We start from the raw sequence: 25,073 nt of genomic DNA, 5'->3' as shown, positions 1-25,073 counted from the left end.
TGATGGGGAAAATACCATGCTGGGAAAATGCCATGCCAGGAAAACACAGGACCAACTATAACATTATTCATTACTAGTATTAATTAGAAATATAAAAACAACAAGGTCTTCTGGAGTGTGCTGAGACAAAAATGAAATGTCTCATCCCTTATGAGCAATCCTGTAATATTAAAATATAAATCTTTTCTATAGATATTTTGAAACACCCCATAGAAATTTAGATTTCTGCTATGGAAATCTAGAAGATGATTTAATGAGCCTACAGAACTGCAATAATTCTGTGAACAATTATAGACCTTCGAAGAAGCATATACAAATCAGCATTACACTATACAGGTTGTTAGTATGTTTATCCTTTTGAGTTTTTATTGGTCCCTTTTAAAAAAAGAGCTGCTCTCTAGTAACTTATTTCTTCAGGCAAGCCAGTCCCCTGGTGACTGTGTGGCACACAGTAACAGATGAGGTCTGTGTTTTTAGGGGCAAATAGGTGCAAGACTTCAAACAGCCACTCCCTGCCCCAGTTCTTTAGGAAATCTCTGTGTGTGATGAACGTCTAAAAGTGAATTTACAGCTGGGGAGCGGAACGCTGTCCTTTGTTCAGGGAACTCTTGGGGCTGAGAGCAACACAATAGTAAATACATTTAGCCAGCAAAAAAACTCCTCTGGAGTCAGAAACAAATTAAATCTGCATGCCTGTTCTTGCTTCACTAGACTGGAAAAATGTGCCTATGACACTGTGATTAAAAAACAAATGCAGACACACTGCAACCATTGCCTAGCTGCCAAAAAAACAGTTTTACAGAACTATCAGCAAAATTGTCCAGAAGCCAAATTTTTAACCACTGAGGAAACTTGTGCTCTCAAAATAGCTCAGGCTACTTTGTTCCATTAACTGCTCTACATAATTAAAGATACTGCTTACAAAAAAAGATAGAATTAAACACTAGCACATTTTTTCTTCCATTCTCCCTATTACTATTGCTTTTATGTAAAGAGTAGCCAAATGTGTAATAATAATTGCTGGTTTATAATGCCCCATTCATGGCAAAACAGTCTGGTTTGCAGAGGGGCAAGGGATTAGGGCCAACATGTGTGATATTTGTTTTGAAATTAAGAAGAATTCTGGTGCTTGCATTTTTTACAATTCTTACATCAAAATACTTTTTATCCTGAGTAGGACTTATACCTGTGTTACTTGCACATAAAGACTTCCTCTAGAGATTTATTAGTTATAAATGAAGAGCCTATATTAACAACAAGCTCTGAGATGGAGCATAAGACCTATTCAGTAGTGTGACATGACAGTAACACTAATTTTAAACGAAGAATAAACTGTACTTCCTCAACAAATTAAGTCTGAGATAAAAAGGATTGAGGCATTTATTTATGGAATCTATATATCACAGACTGCATGGGAAGAGACTGTATATTATACCTGTATAATATAATAATATACCTATATTATACTAATATATATATAGGAATAATAATAATATAAAGGTATACCATAATATACCTATATTATAATAATATATATATAGGTATAATAATATATAAAGGTATACCATAATATACCTATATTATTTCTCTGACAGGTTGCAAAGCCTAGATTTCTTCATCTAAAGGAAAAAACCCCACTGCTAGCAGAGTGCTTCCAATCTTTTCCAGATCTATTGAGGAAGGCTGGTACATGAGTAACATACTGGGTTTTTGAAGCATATGAGCATTTTATTAGTTTCCTAATTTAGGGAAGGTATGATTCTTTGCTCACTGAAGACAGTGGGAATCTTTTTGTTGATTTTAGTGGAGTCAGTCCAGGCCAGCTCTCACTGGGCTTGGCTTTGCTTCATAGGCCAGGTGTTGTGACTGCAGATATCACATCAGTCATGCTGTTTGCATTTTAAATTGGAACAGAACATAACAAATCCAATAACTGTATAGATTTAAACTGCGTGTTTGTGTGCTACCAAACCCTAATGGAAGTTAGGAAAAAAACTTTTAAATCTGACAGCAGGATTATTTATAAAGCAATGAGTCCAGCTTTACTTTACATACAAGGGATTTTCAGAACCTGTAGCTACAGGATGCTGACACATAGCATTAGTTATATTAGTGACAGAGCAATAGGGATTAATCTCAATCTTCCAGACATATAAAATATGTTTTCAAATTGGCCAGGTAGGATGTAAAGTCCAGAGGAAAGCCCAGTACCTTTTGAAGTCTGATTTTGTTTCTATATTTTCCCCAAACTAAATTTGACAGTTGATGGGTGGTTTTGAAACAAGAAACTGGAGGTAACCTGGTAACCTTCACTGCAATTTACTGGGAGGCTTCTCCCCAAAAACTGGCATCATATTAACAGCAGAGCTAATTTACAATTCTGATGATCAAACTGTGCTAATCACCAAGCAGAATATATGGAATGTGAGAAAAAATATTGCAACAAATTTCTTAGAAACTCAGGCAGGAAAAACATCTATTCAGTCTTTCACTGGTTCAAAATTTACCTGCATTTAGAATTTTTGCATACTAATTTTTAACTAGTATGTTATGACTACAAAATGGCAACTGACTCAGTGTTGTATCCAGCAGAGATAATTACACAAAAGTTGTTCGATTGAGAACTTTGCTCTTTTATCACTGCAACCAATAGTAGGACAATTTTAATCAGGGAAAGCAGACTCTTATCTAGGAAAAAAACTTGTTCATTTAGCCCTCTAAGTACAAGGCATATCAGAGAAATAAAAAAAGAAAAAAAGTGTAAGATTTAAAATGTAAATATTTCATTAGAAGCATATGAAAGAACCTTTTTGCCTGTGTCTAAAGGTATTCTAGATATTTTGAAAACAGAAATAACCATGGATCATTATTGACAGTGTTAGCTGTCTTCTTCCAAATGCATGGAGTACATTTATGTTATGAATAACTTTTAATATTTTTTTCAATATTTTGTGTGTCAAGATTGTTCATCTAAAGAAACTCACACCTTGTAATGAGAAAACACACGTAGGCTCACTGCAAATCTACATCATAAATATTGTTGTTCTGTTATTTTTGTTTTGCATTAATCACTGTTGTTGTTATCTATTGTTAGTTTTGTTTTTATTTTATCATTAAACTTCACTGTGAAGGCAGAGATCTCAAAACTCTTCTTTCCATGAATTTGTACTTGGGAACACATACCTGGCATGTTTAGTATGCCACTGGCCATCAAAGAGTTTGCCTAGAGATTTTGTTTAGACTGCATTAACATTCATATGACAGCAGTAGTGTCTTCAATGAGAGAAATATTTGTTACTTGTTTTAGGAACAATTTCCATGTCAACACTGCCATGGCATTATGTGAGCAGAATTTGTGATTATGCCTGTTTACCCTTGCTCAGGTTTAAAAGGCTATGCAGTAAACAGAAGTTCTAACCCCCATCTATAAATGCCAAGTAGCTACAGATTCAAACCTTCCAGCTGTAAATAAATGGGAAAAGCTCTTCCCTGTAAAATCAGGCTGAAGCCATTATGTTTGAAATCAAAGATACTAGGTGTAAACAATATCTGCTCTGCTTTGCCAACTTCATCTTTAAACAAGCTTGGGTGCAGAAGGATGCTGAAATTGCTATCTCTTATTTCCCTACACATTTTGAATTTTGCAAATAGATACAAAAATAACTCCAAATGAAACTTGATAGAGGCTAAATTGCCTCACAATGCCCTCAGCCTAATTAAGAACTTGGTACTTCAGCAAGGATGAGCATGGAGCAGGACAGCAGAGTAAAATTTACCGCTCTCTTGAGCCTAAAAAAGCAAATTCCTCAAAACCATAAGCTTTATGACAAATTACAAAACTTTAAACTATTTTTATTTAAAAATATTATTTTCATGACAGATTTTCTGAGATGCTTGCTTCCTCTTGGTGGACTATGTTTTTGAGTTCAAAAGGTAAGATTACATTTTCCATGCACATTTAAGGTTATCCAGCCATAGTTCAAGCAGAGCCTCCCATCACTGCAGGGATAAATTGCCAACTGCCTCCTCTTATTGCAGTTTACTACATTGCCTCAAGCTCTTCCCCATTAGGGTATAGCACACAGTATTTTATTGATTTTGGAAAGCAGGCTAAGTGGCAAAGGCATGAATTTTCAAAGATGAGTGGCTTCACTCTAGTGTGAAATATCAGCTATAATTCATTCCTTTCCAGAAGTGGAAGAAATGCTGAAGAAGAGCTAGGATATCCACACCCTGAGGTTAACCACTAACACAGCATTCTGAGTCTGATCCCAACTCTACCTTTGATCCTAATTTGAGATCTTCGCTACTCTGGACCTTATTTTGATGTTTATTATTTGGAAGTTGAAAGGAGGGTGGAAGTGAAAGAGGAAGCAGAATTGAAGAGGGCACCACAAAGCCAATCTTTGTGTGCCTAAACTGGATAATGAGCCGTTATCACAGCACATTTGATAACACATGTCTCAGTGTGGATTTGGTTTGGTTTGAAATATTCATAATCATGCTTTGCTGTTACCAGGCACACAGTGCCTGAAACAAGACTAATAGTGCAAATAATATCAGAGACTACAGCAACAATTTCTTACAACAATAATTTCTTACAAACATAATCTTACAAAGATTACAACTATAATTTCCTTATAGAAATAAAATGGGGAATGAGACAAATTTGTTCACTAAAAGAAGAAAGGAACCATTACAAGATAGTTGAAGTGAAACATCTAATGACATATTTTGCTTTGTGTTTCCATGCTATATAGCTTTACTATAGCTATAACCTATAGCATATAACCTATGCTATATAGGTTTTACTATAGACTTAAGATCGTGCTTTACCATTACTGTTAGTGAAACAGTTGGTTTACCTAGCTTTGTTTGAAATATACGCACTAAAAAAAAGCAAAACACAGGGGGTACTTTTGAACTGCTTTGAGGGTCTTCATAGGTTTTTCTGCCTCCCACACTTGTTGGGTTGAATCCTGTTGACTGGTCACCTCCAAGCTCCCCACATTGATGCAAAAGTGGTCAGGAATTGAGAAGCTGAGTTATTTAATTAGAATACCTCATATATAAGATTAAAATTTCTATGGTACTGAATGAAACAATTACTACACTGGCATAATTTAATTTTAAATTTCTTTTCTGTAACCAAGAGCAATGACTTTAACTGAAAACTAGTTGAAAATTTAAAAAAAAAAAAATGGGGAGAAGGAGCCAGATATAACTGCTGGCATGAGGGAGACATCCTGAAGTGATCCTAGGAATGGCAGGGGAAAAAAGAAAAGACATCTGGTTTCTCTGTCTCAGGAACATTGAGGCCTCTTTTCTTGTATTTTAAGCAAAATGAATAATCAAAACCAGAGTTACCCCACAAAGATCTCCCCACTTCCTATGTGTGGAGTCATTGCAGAAAATCTCAGAACATTCCCTATACTCAGACAAGGAGGTGACTCTTGAACTGTACAACAAAGTATGACTGCAATATCAATTTTTGAGAAAACATTCCTGCTGAATATTACACTAATGCATTTCTAAATGAGAAGAGGGGGTCAATATATGAGAAAAACATGAGCAGAATAGTTTTTCCCTGTAGATCCATACAATGACTTTTCATCTTTTGTAATTTAGGTTTTCAAAAATCAAGGCTAGCTCATTCTTGAATTACAATACACAGAAGAGGATTCAATATCACAGCTGAATTGTTTTGTATGTTCATTTCTATAGAAGAACACTAAGGCATTACTAAGGACTTTTTTATTCCTTGCTACAGGGTTCAGTATTAAATCACTTGCAGCACTCTCCCTGCTCACTGACAACCCATGTTACTTCTAATTGAATTTTTGAAATTGGTTATTCATAATCCAAGAATACCTCAGTTCTGTGTTAGTAATAAGATGAGATGCAAAGAGCTCTTTGATTAATGGTCTCAATGATCTTAAATTTCTTTTCCTACCTAAAAAATTCTGTGATCCTATATTGTCTTGTAACTCCCATTACAAATCCATGTATATCCTAATTATTACTATACTAAGCTGTATCTTCCAGCAAGTCCTTGTATGATAGACTTTGTGGTATTATCAGAAATGAAACATGGATAAAGCAACTGTTTATTGTCCTTGGACTTAAACATGAGAGGGCATCATCATTGGCAATTCCTGCTACTGTAGGTCAAGATGACCACAGAAAAAACAGAGCAAGCCATTTTTGTTCAGGATTTTGATTATTTACAACAGAAAGTACATTTATAGCACCAACAAATGGTATAAAACTACAAAATGGTGCAGGTTCATTATATGGGATTAGAATTTAAAATTGCTTTCATATGGAGTAAGACCCTGAAATTGCATAGGTATAATAATAAGATACTTCTCATAGGTACACAAATCAGCTTCACACGCAATTAGAACAACTACTTTCAAAACCTCATTGACTTTACTGAGAGTGCTGGTGAAAAATACCTTTACCGTATTTTTTTGAAATTTCTTTCACAAAATTTCTTTCAGTATACATAGCATGGAATTTTCACTTAATATTTTAATTCTTCACAGTCTTCCCACCCAGATCTGTTGGCCTGGATTCCAGATGTGCCTGTCTGGGACAGACAAACAGTTCAGCTGCTTGGCTCTGGGGGCTGGAGGCAGAGTGTGGGGCAGGGCATGGTGCACCTGGCTGTCCTCCATGGCTACAGGAAAACTACCAAAGAGTACAAAGCTTACTTCCCACATCTGCCACAGATCAGCAGCTCTGGAGAGCATCTCTGAAATATCCAGGCTGTAAGTAAGGTGGCAATAACAGTAAATAAAATATGCTAGGGTCCATTTTCTCTCCCTGTGGTCTTCGCTCACAAACAAATGGTGAAGCTCTCTCTTCACAGAACAGAGAGGCCCCTTTCCAGACTATCCCAGGTCTGTGCCACCTCTGAGCTGTGTCCAAACACTGCATGGGAGATGCTGCTCAGCATGGACAAGAGCTATGCCAGGGCCATGCTCACAAAGAAGCGGCATGGATAGGTAAGTGCCCGTGCAAAGCCCTTCCTGGTTTGCAGTAGAGGTAAAGCCAGAGCCCACAAGCCAAGTCAAGATCACAGCTACCATCCAGAGGGGCTAGGAGTGACAAGGATCAAAACAGCATGCACAAATGACCTCGTACGTGTACGACTATGTGTATGTGGGATTTTTACATTTCCAACCACCAAAGCCTGCTGGTAGTGCAGCTTGCACAGTACACTTACAGATACACATGTTTCTCCCAAATTAGGGCATAAATAATTCCTGGAAAACCTTGAAAATTCTTCTAAATTCTATTTCCCACATTAAGTCACATTAAGCTTTTCATAAATTCTGTTGGACGCACATCTAACACTCCTCAGCAACAGTCTTTGATAGATCACATACATCCCTTTGTAGACATCAAAATGACATTTTCAAAGAAGCTCAAAGCAGGGAAAAAAATTGGTTACTGATAACTATTACCATATACAAAGAAAAATGTGGCCCACTCTTTCCCTAGCAAATGGTTTGCTAGGGAAAGAGGGTGGCTTTATCAGCTGAGGCAGAGCTGCTGCATCCTGTGCAAAGCATGCAACTTTCCTACTGCTGGCACTCCACAGCCTCCTGTTTGGTGTGAGCACTGCCTGGGTTTCAGTGACTACAGGTGCTAGGCACAAAGCAAAGCCACAGCCACTTACCGCAGTTCTCTTCGTCAGCCCGATTCCCGCAGTCATCCTCACCATTACAGTGCAGCTGTTGGGGCAAACACTTTGTGATATTGCCACATGGAAAGTAGCCCAGGGGGCACCTGGTTCCAGCTCCAGAAACATGATCTTCCAAGGAGTCACAGATGACTAAATAGGAACAGAAAAAGTATGTTATTTTATGATGTGTTTAAGGGTATTTGATATTATGCCTTTGTAAGTACTCATTTACATTTGAATGTGAATATCAAGCAACAGAAATGTTTTAATTCATTGGACATGAAATTAAAAACAGTATATGAAGTACTTGTTAAACTTGGCAAAATTATTTTATATTGTTAGCTAATTAAAATTCCATTTGATATAAAGCAAACAGGTAATTCTCAAGCAGGTAATTCCTCCCTATTCTTCCTCAGAATAAGATCAAAATGTTAATTATACAAGACAAACAACCTAAGGCTACCATTTAAAAGGATTTTTTTCAGTATTTATTATAATGATATACAAGATAAGCTATAGGTATTCCTGCCTATGGAAGGGTGGTTGGAGCTAGATGATCTTTAGGGTCCCTTCCAATCCAAACCATTCTATGACATTCATTTGTGCTGAAATTTTAGATCCAGATAGATAAGCCCCTTTATACAAAGTCAGATCTATATATGTTTGTGTATATTCCAATTCTAAAGAAACTACTTGGTGTAAATGGATCAAGGATCAAAAAACAAGGAAACTAAGATGAAATCCGTGACACAGTTTTGCTGAAAACTTAGTAAGACATCATGAAGGTGCCAGTTATGAATCCTTCAGAAGAGCTGACGTCAGTCTGATCCAAAAAACTGTGGAGATATTGGTCAGAATATATCAGTGTGAAGTTTAGATATACAGGTACTGTTCTGCTGAACCCGTGCTCTGTAGGAAGGAATTTCAGAGAACACAGGACTTCATTAAAGCAGTGCTGAGGGGAAAGGTTGAGAGATGCTGATGAGGGACAGCCAGGGCAGCTGGAGCACTCTGCTTGTCATCTCTTCTTCAGTTCTCTGTGCTGCAGCAGCTGCAATCTCCCACATCTGCAGATGCCTCACCAGTGCACCAGGGTACCAGTCCCACCAGTGCACCTGAGGGACAAATTCTGCCATCACCATTTTCTTCCCCAAAAAAGGGTGACTTAACTACTACTTCTGTAATGGATTGCAGGATGCCAAGTCAAATTTCTTGTTGTACAAGACCAACTTCTTCCCAAGAGCATATTATGGAGAGAGTTTAAAATTACACTAGAATTAAATTTGTTCAGCCCGCAATACATTGGAAATGGAGAAAAGCATCATTAGGACAGGACACTACCCAGTGTTCTTCACTTCCAAAGCTTCCCTAAACCTACCTAGTACCTTTCTGCAAGGCTCTGCTAATTTAATTTTTGAAACACTTTCAAAAAGGAGTATCACTTTCTTTTTAGAGCTACCATTTGACTTAATGCATACTGTTACAAAAAAACCCAAAAATCAAATACAGACTTTATTTTAAATTTCATTGCGATCTTATAGCACTTTAGATACTCTCTAAAAACTTTATTAACTGTGATGTGATGCTTGTTCAGATAGTAAACTGCTAATTCTGAAACACACAACTATTTTTCCAGGCTATTTTCCAAGACAAAGTATAAATCTTTCACACAACTTTCCCAGATTAACAAGGAATCTTCTTGGAAAATCTGATTTTTTGCACTCATTTTTCTCTTGAACTAAGAGAAATCACCTGAAATTCAATCAATTACTTCAGATTCATAAAAAATCCCTTCCAGAAGAACTTACTTCCAGTTAAGCCCTTGACAATGTTTAAAACTCTGAAAATTGGAATGTAAGAGCTGTAGCTGCAGAAAATGGAGATAAGTATCCTCTATATGTACAGAATTATCCTTGCTGTCAGAAGCATCCTGCACAGAAATTCTTATATTCCAGCTAACCACCACTGAATGATTTAGAAAAGTTGATTTGCTTTTATCCACAAGTATATAACCCATGCAATTACTCAAAGATCATCAGATCCTTAAGGCTTTTATGTATGGGTACCAAAAATAAAGCTAAATCCTAGTCACAGGGTGAATTCACACTTGCATATTGTTCATAAATTTCTCTGCTGCTCTGTGCTTGTATTCAGAACATTATGATTAACTTGTTCCACCCAAAAAGAAGCAGCAAGAAAAGCTTATGTAGGCATACTGTTAAGCAAAGAGTGTATGTGTACTACTTAGTGTCTTAAGTCTCTGTCTTAGCAAAAAGCTGAGCAGGCAACTGAGGCTCCCTTAAGAGCAATTACCTGTTACAGTCTACCAAACCATTGGTAAGAGACACCTGCATAGAAAAAACCACCATAAAGGAAAACATCCCAAACAGATCATCAAAAAACCTCACACATTTTGTCAAGCTTTTTATCTTACATGCTAGAGACATATTTAGACTGATCTGAACCTTGTGCTTAAAGGGGCTGATCTCCATGCAATTTAAATTTCAAATGAAAGCATTTATCTTCTCACACTAGCATTCAATGGAATTTCACAGCATGTTCCAAAAATTATTATTAATTATTCAAATAATATTAATCCCTGAACTAATAATGCTGTTGCATTTTAGAAATCTTTACTTTGCCACAAAGAGTAAGTCCCTCACGATGTTCAATGTTTTGAATTCTCAGTACATTTATAGCCTCAATGATATCTATTCTGAATCTCTGCATTATTCATTTATGCTATGTTGGATTACCCTGGCATGTAAATATCTGCCTGGGAAAGGAGACAACACAGCTTCAAAACTCAACAACTTCATCCCAGTTATAAAATCAGTGAAAGCACTGGTCTTTGTCCACTGACTTGTTAACATCACTTTGTTTATGCAAAAAAAGACAGAAGTTTGGACTCTGCTGATTGCAGGAGATTTATGTCTGGAAAAGCCCCCGGTTCTCTGGGGAAATATTTGGTAAAGCTGACGAAGGTAGACAGAAGATAAGACAGTAAAAACTGTTGTAAAATGCTAGATAATATTCCAACAATTATCTTTCAGATTGAGGAAATTAACTTTCGGTCTTTTATGTGAGGAAAATGGATAAAGATAGCAATGCAACAACAGCAATTAAAAATTATGGTTATTGTTTTGCAAATACAGACTTTACTGACATTGGAGTTCACCATGACAAGATAATGATCTATCACTCCATCTTTGTGATGTGGTTGTTGGCTTTTCTACATTTGATTGATTTTCCACTGTGAAAAAATTGAACCACTCTTCTTGTATCTTGTTTGTTCTTTTTTTTTAGCAGCTGAAAGAAGATGAAAAGTGATAAACCCATGACAGACTTTCTTATCAGAAGGTTTGTTTTTACAGATACCAAGTAAAGAGGCCTCTTCTTTATATACCTCGTAGAGAAAATCATCTTCTGCTTCCTGTGACATAGAGATAATTGCAGACATTGCAGCTATTCTGTACCAGAAAATTTCTTTTCATAATGTTAAGCATAAATATTAAAATATTTGCAATGTTTCAAGAAAAAGAGAAAAAAATAAGTGAACTGGTATCAGTACAAATGGCAAAATGGCAAAACCAATTCTTTCTGACTCTTGTCTCAATACAGAAAAATGTTCTACTTAGCAGCATGTTCGTGATACTGCAAATTAAATATTTCTGACTGTTGTGTATTTAGGGTCCCCTGAAATACCCCAAATTAATCTCAAATTTTCAAAAAGAAAAGAAGAATTTCTGTTGTGCACTTTTTAAGCTTGTCCGGACTGGCTGCTTTGAGATGCTTATTGCTATAAGACGCGAGCGGTAAGGAAGAAGGTGGATAATTTTCCCTGCTTGTCTTTAAAGACCTAACTGAGTTAACTCTGCTTTCCTTTGCTAAAGGAATAAGCATGAGTTGGGTTGTCATCTAGTAAATAAAATAAGCCTTTTAATTCTGTAGCATGGATGCAGAATCACTGGGGAAAGAACATGACAGCCCCTCTTTAAACAGTCATAAAATGAAATCGAAAGAAGGAACGCATTTGGGAAAGCCAAGAACAAGATGTTCCCAGGACAACATGGCTTGGCTTCCAACTGAATTGATTAATTAGGCTTGCTAGTTTTGTGCATTCTTTGAAATACAGTGATTGGGTCACAAGTGCTGTTTGAGAAACCAAATAAGGCACACGTGCACTATAAGAACACAGACTTAACACTTGGAGGTTCCGTAAAAGAAGCGAGGATGACTCCATAAAGGGAACAGTTCTGGGCTGATGGGACTGAGCCATGAGCACTGAAACCATCCAAAGGCATTACTCATTGCTTGGTACCCACTAGTCACACCAGTCTCAACTGTGCCACACATAGCTTCAAATAAAGGCATATCATAATACCAGGAAAATATTTTTGTATTTTCAAGAATTTGAATAACATGAACTCCAATGTCATGAATCCAAAATGACTCATGAGTTCCATCAGCCAATTAAGCTAACTTGTTTTTCCTCACTTTAAGTGCATTAGCACTTCAAAAGGTTGAGGAAATCCAATTGCTTTTTAAAAAGGCTCCCTAGATGCCAAGAACTGAGGAGTGATTATGGTCCTGAAGAATCCACCCTGTATTTTTCTGGTGAAAAATTATTTTACCTACAAGGGCCCAAGTTATTCAAATGCACTCATGCAAAACCAGTGGCACTTTTACACTCTTACATAACTTTTTTTAGTTGCTGTACTTCTAGACACAGTGGGAGATGGGCTGGAGAAACAGAAGACTGAAAATATTCTTGCTTTGAGACAGAATGTTTTGTTCTAATAAAACAGAATCTACTCAGAAAATATTGAAGTTAAAATCAATTTCACCTGTAATTTTTGTGCTAGCTTGAACACTTCAAGCTGACAGTTGACTAAAAAATATCCTGTTCTGCTGAATGGTATATTAAGGGCATGTGAAATGGTTTTGAAAAACCTTTAACATAACATAGAACAGGTCTCATAGGCCTATTACCTTCATTTGTAAAGATGAATCATCAGAACAAGGTTATAAAAGTTTACAACTATGAATTATTTAACCTTACAAGATGCTTAATTAATTATTAACAAAGAACAGAAGTGACTAGTGAGTGACCAGCTTTGATCAGATGTATTTGAATTACCAAATGACAGAAAAGAAGAGACAACTTAAAAAGATATTTTTAAAAAATAATTTGTTGTCTGAATTTGACCATTCCAACAATATGTAGAAGTGAATGAAGAGATGGAGTTAATTCTTAGATTAATTTTCCTGGTTTTGTTCAGAATTTTCAGCTTTTTCCCACTAAACATGGGATTTTTGAGTAATATATGACCAAGACAAGGATGAAGTTAGTCCATCATGTTTAACGATAGAAATAAAAATTAACTTCTGCATAATTTCATTGAACATACTATGAATTTATCAGTGAGAGTGCTTTTTTTACATCATGTAATTTTATAAAAGTTCTCCTAAAATTTTCTTTTAGGAAAAGCTTTCTAGTGATATCTGGAAAAATGTAACAGGATTCTCATATTATTAAATGTCAATAAAACTAAAATTTAAACTTTCCATAAATAGCATATTGAAAATAGATTCCAGATTCATACAAGAACAAAACAGAGTTCATAAACTTGTACTTTAGTGCTGTTAATGTACACACACTTGGGGTAACACCCTGGGCAAAATTTCTATACCAAAACAGACCTTGGTCCAGTGGCAATAGATTCTTTGGCATTAATCCTTGAGACAAAATGTCTGTGCACTGAGAGAAGCATAATCAAACTGTTATCACTGCACTGCCTTTTCTGTAATTTGTGCCTCTGCTTTGGTAGTTGTCCAGCCCTGAAGTCCATAACATTTTCTAAATGTATGTATTTAGTGCATATGCATTGTGTTTTTAATTCTAGGTTTGATTGGGTGCAAGTGACACAGTGTCATTTATTCAGTATAACAGATTAATCTATAAAACACTAGAAATTGTTTTGAATATTTAGCTATTACCTTTGCAACCAGAAATACATTTTCAGTTTTACTGCATTACATTTATCTTTAGCAAACTACATTAGATGTCACTCTAGGAATATGTAGTACTTGAACTGCACAACTAAGTTTATATTTGCTTCCATGAAACGCAATATAGTGAAATGGATTTCAGCAAAAGTGATGCATATATAATGACTCTTGCACACCAAACTGGTAACTATCCTGGATTTTAATTTCATAAAGTAACTTCATACCTTGCTGTGGATCACACAATGCTTTAATTTCAGAGGCATTTTCCAAACCAGAAAATTTGTGCTATCTTTTTTGAAAATATCACCTCCAATCTCACAACAACATCACAAGTTATCAGTTATGCCACAGATAATTCAGTCTAATTAATGCAGTTATAGTGTTGGAAGATCCTTTCTGTCTAGCTGCCGGATAAATCCACTCCAGGGCAGGAAACTGCCAGTAGAACAACTCAGACTGGTGACATGGCACATTGCCACATTGACTTTTATACCTTTTATTTGTTGTTTTGTTCTGATTGTACAGAATTTAGAATAAGTGCATAAAGAACTGAAAGAGATAATACCTCTAAAAGCCTCAATATGAAGTAAAATAAGTTCAATCCAAACCCTCAAATTTTGTAGGGCTTTCCCAGAGGATGAGAGTTCAGCATAATAAGACACAACAAAGACACAACAAAGACACAAATTAATGAACAGGGCCAAACCTTTTTATGGCTCCTCTTCCCCTCTTCTTTCTCTCCCCAAATAAACAGAATTTAAATGATATCTGACTCTTATTTCTGTTTAGAAAAAAGTTCTAGCTCCATATTCTGACATGATTTTCCAATAGAAAATACATCAAGGTAAGCTTTCCTTTGCCCCTGTGTTTTTGGCCTCAGTGTTACTCCTCAATTTCACTAATTTCTTTTTCACAGCAGGACAATATCAAGTTGAAAGCTGGCTATGTGAAACACTGGGGTTTTGTTCAAATGGTGTTTGGTATTGAGTAGAAATGAAGGCACCAATCCAAATGTGTTAAATACACTGTACTAGTCAGTACCATCCCACCTGGAAGGCCTGGAAAGGGAAGGGTTAGCCATCAAAATAAAGGAAACTGCTCTCCCAGGAGTTAATTCTTTCTCACAACCACTATTGAGTGTGTTTGGCCTGGTTCTTTGAGCTCCAAAGAGAAAAGAAGTTTGTTGTAAGTAATTTTTTCCCTCTCATTTGAAAAGCAGCACTTATAAGGTAACAATTTAAACACATGTAATAAAAAAAAAAATTAAATAAGACCGCTGAAGTTTCATACCTGGAATGGCATTGCTGAAGTTTTGTAATCCTAGGGTAAGAGGTTTCTTCTACTGCAGTATTTGCCAGGTATATTACAATTATTTTTGTATCTTATAACATAGTAGTATGCTAGTGAATGTTCTTTATTGTTTAAAATCTGAGCAATCCAATAATTGAAAATACACTTTAGCCAAAAAAATTAAGGACATATATTTATCAATAAACTAGTGTCTCTCAAGCAACAGTCATTCACCTCATCTAGATAATTCTGAATTTCAATACATAAGGACAGTAGGTAGAGATTACTATAAGGAAATTAATTTCTGACTTGCTGCTTTCAGCGAGTTAATCCAGTCAGCCATGCATAAAGTAAGCAAAAGTGAAACACTGACTAGTGAAAACTAAATTATTTAAATTACAAACAACAGACATTTGTAATATTTCTCTTAAGTTTCCATAAACAAAAGGCAGATTTAAGTGACTTCATGACACAATGTCATATACAGGAGGAAGTTTGTGTACATGCGCATTCATGCATGGAAGCAAAAAGAAATCCAGCAGATCAGACAGAAAGTACTTGCAGCAAAGCCTTAAGAGAAAGCTTCAATGAGAAAGGGGAATGAAACTAGAGAGGCAATGAACATGGAAATTACTTGCTGATATTCAGATTGTAGGAACACACTATTTTGCAAAAAAAACAGAACAGAAAAGAATTACCTGTGTATCATTAATTGTCCTCAAGGCAGAAACAATCTAAAAGATCATAACCAATTGCCTAACTTTTCTTCTGTCAAAAAGGGCAAACCTGTCTTCCTTTTTTTCCTGTGAAGTATTTACACTCTCACCCCCACCCCAAAACAGCGGTTATAGCTAAGTTATGCAATTTATTCCAACTTTGGTATGTTTTTGTGATGGGGAAAAAAACCCCACAAAACCCCAACAACATGGTAGAATGAGCATCTTGCAGTGCTGATGATAGAAAAATAGCTTTGAGAACAGCCAGCCCAAACAGTCTGAGGGAAAGAACCTGAAGGGTGGCAGCGGGAGATTCTATTATCTTTGTCTTTTGCTCTCTAGCCTCTTATTTTGCTACAGAGGCACTAGAGCTAAGCAAGCTGGACATCAGCCACAATTTCAGATTCCACTATTTTTCCTCTTCTCCCAAGTAGCACAATCCCAAGTAAGTCCTTAAAAAATAATCTCAGTTATGCTTTTTCTAAGACTCCAGACAGAGAAAAAGTCTGGGAGCCCTAATGCTGTATTTGAAATATAAAACATAATCTGGGTTTTTTTCCTCTTTTTCCTTTTTTCTCCCTTTATTGTGGCTTTAGTAAAGACTAAAAGGATTGCAATAATAGTTCTTACAATGGAACTAAGCCAGCATAATTTGAAGTGAAGCTCTGAAGCACACTCAAGATTAATCTTGTAACAATGAAAATACATTATTTCTTGGTCAGCTGGAGACAGGACTGTCTGATATACTTTATTAATTCATATACCTTTGTTACTAAGAACCATTTATAACTATTAAGAATTTAAATAGAATATAGAACTACAAGTTCAGATTTGGGAGGTGGTTCTGCCCTGTGCCCTACGAGATTCCACCGTCCTTAGATATTATAAAATATGGAACCCTTTGTTCTGTTTTGAAGTTAAATATTTTAGAAAATCTGTTTTCTAAGACCTCTCAGACCTATTTTGTAAAAATCAATTTGCAGAATGTGCTTAAATAAATGCATTATTGTTGGATTCTGACTCATTAATCTTTGCTTCGATTTAAATATGACAAGTTTTCCAATCTCAACTGTATTCCACTATGAGTACACATAACTCACCACTAAAAGTTGTGACACTCCAGTTATGTGCATAAAACAGAAATTATCTCAAGTTAATAGGATTTCTGACCTCTGTGAAGTGAATAATGTTAGCTGGTTAAACCACAGAACTGGGGACTTGTTTAGGTTGGAAAAAGCCTCTGAGATCATGTCATCCAGCTGCTGGACCCCATGACCAGAGACATCTGACTTGTTTCTTCTTCTGCAGGTTGTATCAACATGTGCATGCAGATTGAGAACAATAGATCTTTAAATTATAACTTGTAGATTTTATGCATTTATTAATGTACATAAAGAAATGTCACATTAGCAGCACATATTTGGAAGTTTGTATATCCAAATTAGAAAATATAACAAGAAACAGCACTCAGAAGTGTGGCTCTGAATGTGTGTTTTGGATGCACTTTGGTTAAGCAATATTTTTGTGTGGATTGCTGTGGATTTAACCTTCACACAGTCTATAGTTCCTGCTTCTCTTCATTTCATGCCACTTCATCTAACCTAAAAGAGGATGGTGTCTGCTCCTGACACTGTTTTCTCATTGCCAGCAGTGGAGTGCTCTGTGGAGCCAATCTAGAAACCAAGAAACCAATCTAGTTAAATGATAGTGTGAAAGCAATGCATATAAAAATGAAAGATTTTAAAAGAAAAAATGAAAATTTAACCAAATAGTGACAGAACAGAAAGATATACAAGGTGTTTTATTTTTGCTAAACCATTTTAAGAAAAAGAAAGACCTCATATGATATCTAAGTCTTAGGGGTGTAGAAAAACCAACTATTTAATACCTGTTTCTGATATGTTTTTGGAAAAAGTAGAAAGTGGCTGTACTCTTTGTGCATGGTGCTGAGAATCCATACTGAAGAAAAAGCAGGATTTATAAATGCATGTTTGCAGTGTTACTTGATTACTAGAAAAGAATTCCTGTCTGAAAACCAGTGTCTATAATTTCTAGGTAAGACTACATAACAGCTGATTCACATGTTTTACATGGAATTTGAGTCAAAAAAAAAATGAGGTCAAGAAGCATATTTTTACAGTAGATGGGCCTTCTTGAATAAAACTTCTAAAAATGTAGATTATCTTTGTCAACTGTATTGCTATTAAGTACTCCAGACTAATCAAGGTATTCAATCATGTGGCTTTTAAATTCAATAATTTAATCCTTTTCTCCCCCATACACACAAATTTTGGCTTAACTATGATGTGGGCAGTTTCATTAATGGATTCTGCTCTTAGCCTACTCCAAAGAAGAGCTGATCTATTCCTATCTATTAAAAACAAAACAAAACTAAAAAAACAGGGCAAAAATATATTTCTAAGTTTAAAAATACCACTTTTACCCTCCCAAGCACTATCCCTTTTTCCCTATGTTGAGCATAACATTGACAATCAGGTCTGTGATGGGAAAGTCTCTTCTCCCAGGTCAAGCCAGTTATTTCTTCTGCAGAACAGAGGAGAAAGAGGTAATGTTCACCTGCTTTGACAGACCTGTGCATGCCTTTGAGCCCCAGTGACTGCACAGCCTCTCCCACTGCCAGTGCCATATTGACACCTGCCCTTCTCTGGAGGAAGCACTGACTTGACTGAGATAAACCATTGTGACCAAATAAAGCCTTAGGATTGATAGAGAGCAGCTGGGTGGAGCACAATGAGCTGTGCTACAGGGGACTGGGTGATTTAACATCCTCTCTGGATAAGCTCACTAAGTCATCTCCCATGCACAGATCCCCCAGGATCAGAGTCACTGCTGCTGGGCTCTTCCTCCCACTGCCAGCTCACCCTCACACCAGGACATGAATTCAGCCTGGATCTCCCCATCAGGCCACAGCTGGTGGCTCCTTAGACTCGTCCAAAACCTTGTTTTCCCATCAGTCTCTCTTCCTGGTGTATTTGTCTTGCCCTGTCACACCATCAGCTGCATGCTGGATCCCCCATGAGCACTGGGGGAGACAAAGCAGGCAGTGAGCACAAGAGTCTGCAATACTTCTTTGCTTATCCACAGCCACTTTATGTGCCACATCCTTATATTTCATACATTTCTGATAACACCTCCATATATTACTAAAGGCATTTTATCTATGCTTTGATTAGTTTTCTAGTGTCTTACTGGCATCATGCTCTTTAGTCTACAGTTTAACCACTTCGAAGCTAAAATATTAAATTCCCAATTAGTTCCTTATACTGCTACAATAATTAGACTTCCCATTTTTAAGTCTTCAGAGATTTCTTAGATTACAATTTAGAATATGATATTACTGCTCAGATGGGGAGCTGAGACATTAACATACGTATGGCAAAGGTTTCTGCTAATTTGAGGTTTTTACTTTCTGAATCAGTCAGTTTCACAGAGTACTTAGAGCACAGCTTTTACAGATGTCAGTGGCAGCCATGCAATGAATGCTGCCACATCAGAATGATCAAACCAAAAACCCCAGAAAATCTGCTATATAATTATTATCCAATTGTAAGGCTTTTAGAGCAAAAAACAGGAAAAGTTTTCCACCGCGGAGTTCAGTTGCTTTCATGAAATGGCCTTCATTTTGTAATCCCCAGCCTCATCCACATTTTATCTTAATCTTCTACAGCAAATGAAGGAGGGATCACACAGGCAGCATAATTTACCATAATTTTTGATTCATCCTTTTAATGCACGACACAAAGCATGTGTTTTTGTGCAGTTATAACATGAAGAAAACTCAGTATGGGAACACAGCACAAATTAAGATTGTGTCTCTTGCCTAAATTCCTAAGCACTGAGTTTACAAAATTAATAACTTTCTCTGACATATGTAACATTTACTATTAGAAGAGGAAATCAGTTTCCCTCCAGCATTTTATAATAGGACAGCACGCTGCATCACTAGTTCAGATGCTTTAGCTCTCCAGACCTTTGTTTTTTGAGAGGGTAGAGTGATTACCAGCCTCTGAGCAGAAGTGCTACTCAGGAGGAGACATTTTGAAAGAAGTCAGTCACAGGACAATCTTGGGCTTCATTCTGACTTTGTAATACAAAGCTCACCCTACCAAGCACGGCTTCTTTTTCTGCTCAGGCTCAACCCAGCTGCTTCACTCCCATCCTTTTTTGTCTGCTTCCCATCATCTCATCCCCTTCTTTCCATACAGAATCCTAGTTCTGATCTCACCATCCTCTGACTTCATTCTTCAGATGCTCACTCCCTTCTCTCAGAACTCCCTGTCCTTCTCCTTTAATTAACTTTCTGTTCCCTGATGGCTCCCTCTCTCACATCCCTTTCCTCAGTCTCTATTCTCCTGGATTAATAGTCCTCCTGATTTCCATTTTCCCTTTCTAAGCAGCATCAGCCTTTCCCCTCAATTCTCTCTTCCATTGTCCCATCTACCTGTCCCTTTTGTCCCTGCTTTCATTGTCCTTTTCCAGTCCTTACCAATACATTGTCACCTTCTCTGTTTTACAGACACACAATTATGAGTTCCTGATCCTCTCAGCTTCCTGTGCCTCCCAGCCTTGCACCAGCCATTTCAAAGTCTGATTTGATGGCTTCAAAGTCATGGCACTCAAGAGAAAACTCATGCTGAGATGGCTGGTGACAGATCCTCTGAGTGTCACACTGGTCTCTAGCAGCAAGTAACATCTATTAGAAAAGGTTATTTTTACTTTTCTGCAACCAGGCTTGAGCAGCCTCATCAGCTCTAGTGGGATGGCTCATCAGAGGATTGTCTCTCAGCCCAGTGATATTGTACAGGGATACTTCAAAAGTACAGTTTAAGAAAATGCTTTGCTCAATACAAGATTATCCAAATTCATCTCTGTAGGCAAAATAACGATTCCTCATATTCCTCAGAAAAAAATGCAGTAAAGTTTTGCTTGTCTTCTTGCTCAAGGTCCACAGACTGCACATAAAATTTCAGAGCAAATGGTTCAAGTCTGGTAGAGTTGCTCTCACTCAAGAGAGTAACTCAAGTTTTAAACACTCAAGTTTTCAACTTGGGTAGCTCCTGGGGCTGTTAACAAAGAGGTGAAAACATTCTTGCCCAAGCAGCAGCTGCAGGATCTAACTTTCAAAGCTTCATTTTACCATTGTGTAGATTTTTCACTACCTTCTAACTGATACTAGAGTAAATTTTCCTCAGGAAATGCAGCTTGAATCCCCAGTTTTCTGTAAATATACTGTTATCCACATGTAGATTCACAAGATGCACACTGTTCTTCTAACTACAGGAAAGCCAGACAGATTAATGCCCAAGTTAAATGAAAGAAATAACCAAATATTATTATTACAAAATGATTATTTCAGCTTGTGCAAAGGCTGAAGTAATTTCACTTTCCTATTTACAAATCTGGAAGGAATCTTAAAATATGTTACAAACTATGTAAACAGGAGCACAATCATAAACTTGCAATTTTCTGAAGGATTCAGGAATGTCTCTTTCCCACATTTGACAGAAAGCATTTGGTATAAAAGATCTTGGCCTTGAAAACAGCTGTCACCTGCATGAAGTACCAGAACAAGTAATGAGATTCAGATAGTTTAAAGAAAGTTTTCCTTGGCATTTTAAAGTGAGGGTAAAGGATGGAAAAAATATGAGGGAAGAACAGAAGGAGGAGGCTAAAGGAGCTGGAGGTACAAACAGAAATAGGATTGGAAGCATCAGGTAGAGGCACAGAGCATGAAGGGTTAAAATTGTAAGAGTTGTAATTGTTTTTCACAAGGAGCCTGCCAAATTCCTTTTGGAACTCACTTTCAATACTAACGCTCCTCTGTTTTGCTTAATGATTGATAAATGAATTGTTTGAGATCCTGTCACTTAGCCAAGGTCCAGGAGGATAAAATAGCCTTTGTCCCCAGAAAGAAAATCAAAGGCACTCTAGGGGCACAAACGTGCGCTCCAGAGGGTGCAGCAGTTACAGCTGAGTATTTGCTAAGATGTAGCAGCAGCCAGAGCAATGCCAGCCACACACCTGAAGTGACCTGCTAGCTTTGCAAGGGGGGTGACCCACCCAGGCAGAAGTTCATCCTGGCTACACATTCAGAGCCACCAGTTCCATAGCTGGAGTCTGAATTTACTTATCTCCATGTTATAACCACTGCTGTTGTGTGGACAAAAAACATGATAGAGATGCTGCTTTGTTTTCATAGAAAGCTCTACCTGGGACAGTGTATTCCACTTGGGAAGATACTCAGGTGGTTGCCAGTACGTACAAAGCTTGATAGCTTGAATTAATTTGATTATTTAGATTTTGGAGGGAAAGGTTTTTCATACATAAAATAAAAATTTTAATGAAGAATCTCAAGGAAGAGAGTAAAAACAGTGATTGAACTTCAGCTGTTGAATGGAAAACTAAAGGGACACAGCTTGAATGGATCCAAGTAAATCAAACTAGCAGCTTTTGTACAATATATACATTTTTATTTTACTTTTAAGATAATTAGAAGGATACGTGACTTTGTAGAAATTAAAAAAAAATATACCAGCACCAAACATAAAAACCTCCATGACAAAATGCAGCTGAACTTGCATCCATCCACAGAAAAAGAAAAAATAAATCCAATTTCTAAGGACAGCTATCCTTACTCCAGGAATGTTTAATAGCAGCTAGCCTAAAGGCTTGAGCAGAGCTGATGTCTATTGAGCAGATGAAATCAGTCAGCTTGTAGGTGTGGTTAAAATTTGCATTGTTGACTAAAACTCTGAAAGGCAGTGAAGCTGTAACTGTGCACAGTGAGGAGATGTGACAGTAACAGGAGCTAATTTTGGTGCAAAACAGAGCACTAACAGGTGCCAGAGACTCTGGGCATGGATGTGCTTAAATCTATGAATTCAATCCTCACTTTAACAAACCTAGATGAGCCATGTGGTTTTACTGTAATACACTATATATGATGTATAAACCTAAAAAGGTAATGGTCATCATAATTAGTAGGTTTGTAGTAATTTACAGTCCTCACTTGCTATCCTATTTTGCAGTATGCTTTAATATATTCCAGTATGTTTAATAAACTCCATAGCAGAGATGAATTTAACAGCAGAAATTATAGCAACAATTGGCACATATTTTATGTTTAATGTTTTGGCATAGAAAACAGCAATGTGAAAGGCTAAATTTGTTGAAAACACTTAGCCTTTATTCTGCATAACTGGAAGTACTACTTTAAATATTGAATGATAGCTCACAGAAAATGCAGGTGCATATGAAACCAGACCTTGCTCACAGGTTTGATACTATGTCAATATTGTTGCTTTCTTAATTCCAAATTCCAAATATCACTGGTTTTTTCATGCATGCAGCTTGCAATTATGTATTCCTCTAAACCATAGAGGAATTGCTTAGAGTTTTTCCACTGATTTAACGGAGTTTTGCAAGTAGAAAAATAGCTGTGTATGGAGCTCTATTTCCCAAACTCCTAGTGGGGGCAATACCCCTTACAAATCTTATCTTAAGCACCATCCTATGAACACATGAACCCAAAGTTATTTCATTTAAAAACAGGAAGGAGAACAAGCTGTTGCACAATACAAAAGAAGAGTACAGAATTGGACCTTTTGCTCCTATTATTTTAACAAAACTGTTCATATTATAAAGAGTAGCTATTTTCATCTATGCAATTAATGAAACACTATTGTAGTATCGGCATTGCACAATAAAAATTACAAGTAAAGAAAATGATAATCATTAGGAACTTTCAGCATATAGATCAGCACCAGCAGCTTCAAAGGGACAGCTTTACCAAGTCGTAAGAAGCACTTCCAAACAGAGTACTCAAATGAAATGAAGAAAACACAGCTAAAGTAAGCAGTGTGTCTTGTGTAACTCTCATCACACTGAAGTGATTTGCATCTGAAGGAAAACTAAAATTGAATTCAGTCTCTCTCTTGCATGTTTTACTGCCTATCATGCTAAAAATTCCCATTACCTGAACAGATTCTGCTCTCTGAGAATTACCTATTCTAGTAGCACTTGCACAGTATCACTTCAAACTACTGAACTGAGTCTAAAATGCGGATTTCATGGCATCTGAGTAAAGTCCGTTCTGCAGGTACCTTCAATAAATATTTACAGCAAGTATTTATGCAATCTTTAAGCTCTCTCTCATTCTAAAATTTCAGCTCATAACTATTAATAGTAACACTCAAGGCATTAAGTGCAAAAAACATCTGATCCTGACATGTAGCTAGTAACCTTGAGAGACTGCATTACACTTAGATTCTATTGAAAAATAATTGACATGAAGAAATGGAAAATAACATGAGATACGGTTTTTAAAAGAAATCTGCTCCTGAAGTTTATCAGCTCTCTGCTTTGCAACGTTCAAAACAAGAAAGGAAGCCAGGGGCACTTACCCTTGGTGCCAATAAGCAAGAGCATGTAGAAGCAGCAGTTGGGTGTCATATCTGTCCTTCAGGGATTCAATGGCTAAAGTCAGTGAATGCTGTCCCTCGAAGTGCACACCAGCCAGAGAGCTGCACGCACAGCCTGCCTCTGAGAGCCCTCAGCAGTGTGTCAGGAGAGTTCCTTTCTCTCCCTGCCTTCCTCCCTACTCGTCTCTGCTCTCCCTCTCTCCCCCTCTCTGGCACACAGGCACACGAAAGTTTCCAGGATCACACTCAGCGCTGCCTTGCAGGCTGGGATGTGCTCTGTGGCAGGCAAAGGCTGGGCTGTGTGCATGGACACGGCTCTGCCCCAAGCAAAGCTGCTGCTGCTGCTGCTGCTGCTGCACAAAACACAGCCAGGTCCCAAGAGCTGTCATCAATAGCCCAATCATTCTTCCTTCTCTTTTTTTTTTTCTCTTCCTAAAATTTCAATCCTGCAAGAGGTCTGAGAAACACAGTTTTATTTAGTCTAATCTGTTTGAAACCAAATATTTTCTGTAGTTTAGATAAAAACTGGAGGTTTTTCAACTAAGGGGAAGTGAAATTTATAAATACAGTCCCTTTGTAGCAATCCAGACACTCATTGAAATATAGAAAAATGCACAATGTAATTTATTTCCAATATCAGCGTGTCAGTACTTTTACACACTAACCACTCTTCAAGACTAATGCTAAGGAAAGCAATCTGAAAGAACAAAGAGGAGTGTTCAAAAATGTATTCTTTATGAGGAAAAGTTTTTTCACAGATTTTTGTCTTACTTGAACACTTTGAGACATTCCTATCTGGCCCTTGATTTTACTGTCACCAGTAGATCATGGTATTCCCCACTACATAAACAATCCCAAGTTAAAATCTGTTTTATGATGTGAAGGCTAAACATTTAGCAGCACAGCAACACATGCTTCAAA

The 25,073-nt window shown here is 36.9% G+C and overlaps 1 protein-coding gene across 2 annotated transcripts in view; it reads right to left on the bottom strand.

Moving 5' to 3' along the window:
- RXFP1 (relaxin family peptide receptor 1) overlaps positions 1-24,747 on the bottom strand; it is a 47,612-nt gene extending 22,865 nt beyond the window's left edge. The window contains exons 1-2 of one of the 2 annotated variants that reach the window (XM_071431960.1): positions 24,135-24,747; positions 7,688-7,843 (exon numbers count right to left, since the gene is read on the bottom strand). In XM_071431960.1, coding sequence (XP_071288061.1) covers positions 7,688-7,843; positions 24,135-24,183 — 205 coding nt within the window. In that variant the 5' untranslated portion in view covers positions 24,184-24,747. The remainder of the gene's footprint in view (positions 1-7,687; positions 7,844-24,134) is intronic. The other variant, XM_071431959.1, reaches the window with a different exon arrangement.
- Positions 24,748-25,073: the final 326 nt, after the last annotated feature.

The sequence above is a fragment of the Agelaius tricolor genome, unplaced genomic scaffold (assembly GCF_023055355.1).
Source record: "Agelaius tricolor isolate 1412-34295 unplaced genomic scaffold, bAgeTri1.0.p SCAF_8, whole genome shotgun sequence".
Lineage (NCBI taxonomy): Eukaryota > Metazoa > Chordata > Aves > Passeriformes > Icteridae > Agelaius > Agelaius tricolor.
Note: the sequence above shows the minus strand (reverse complement) of the source record. Positions and strands in the feature narration are given on the sequence as shown.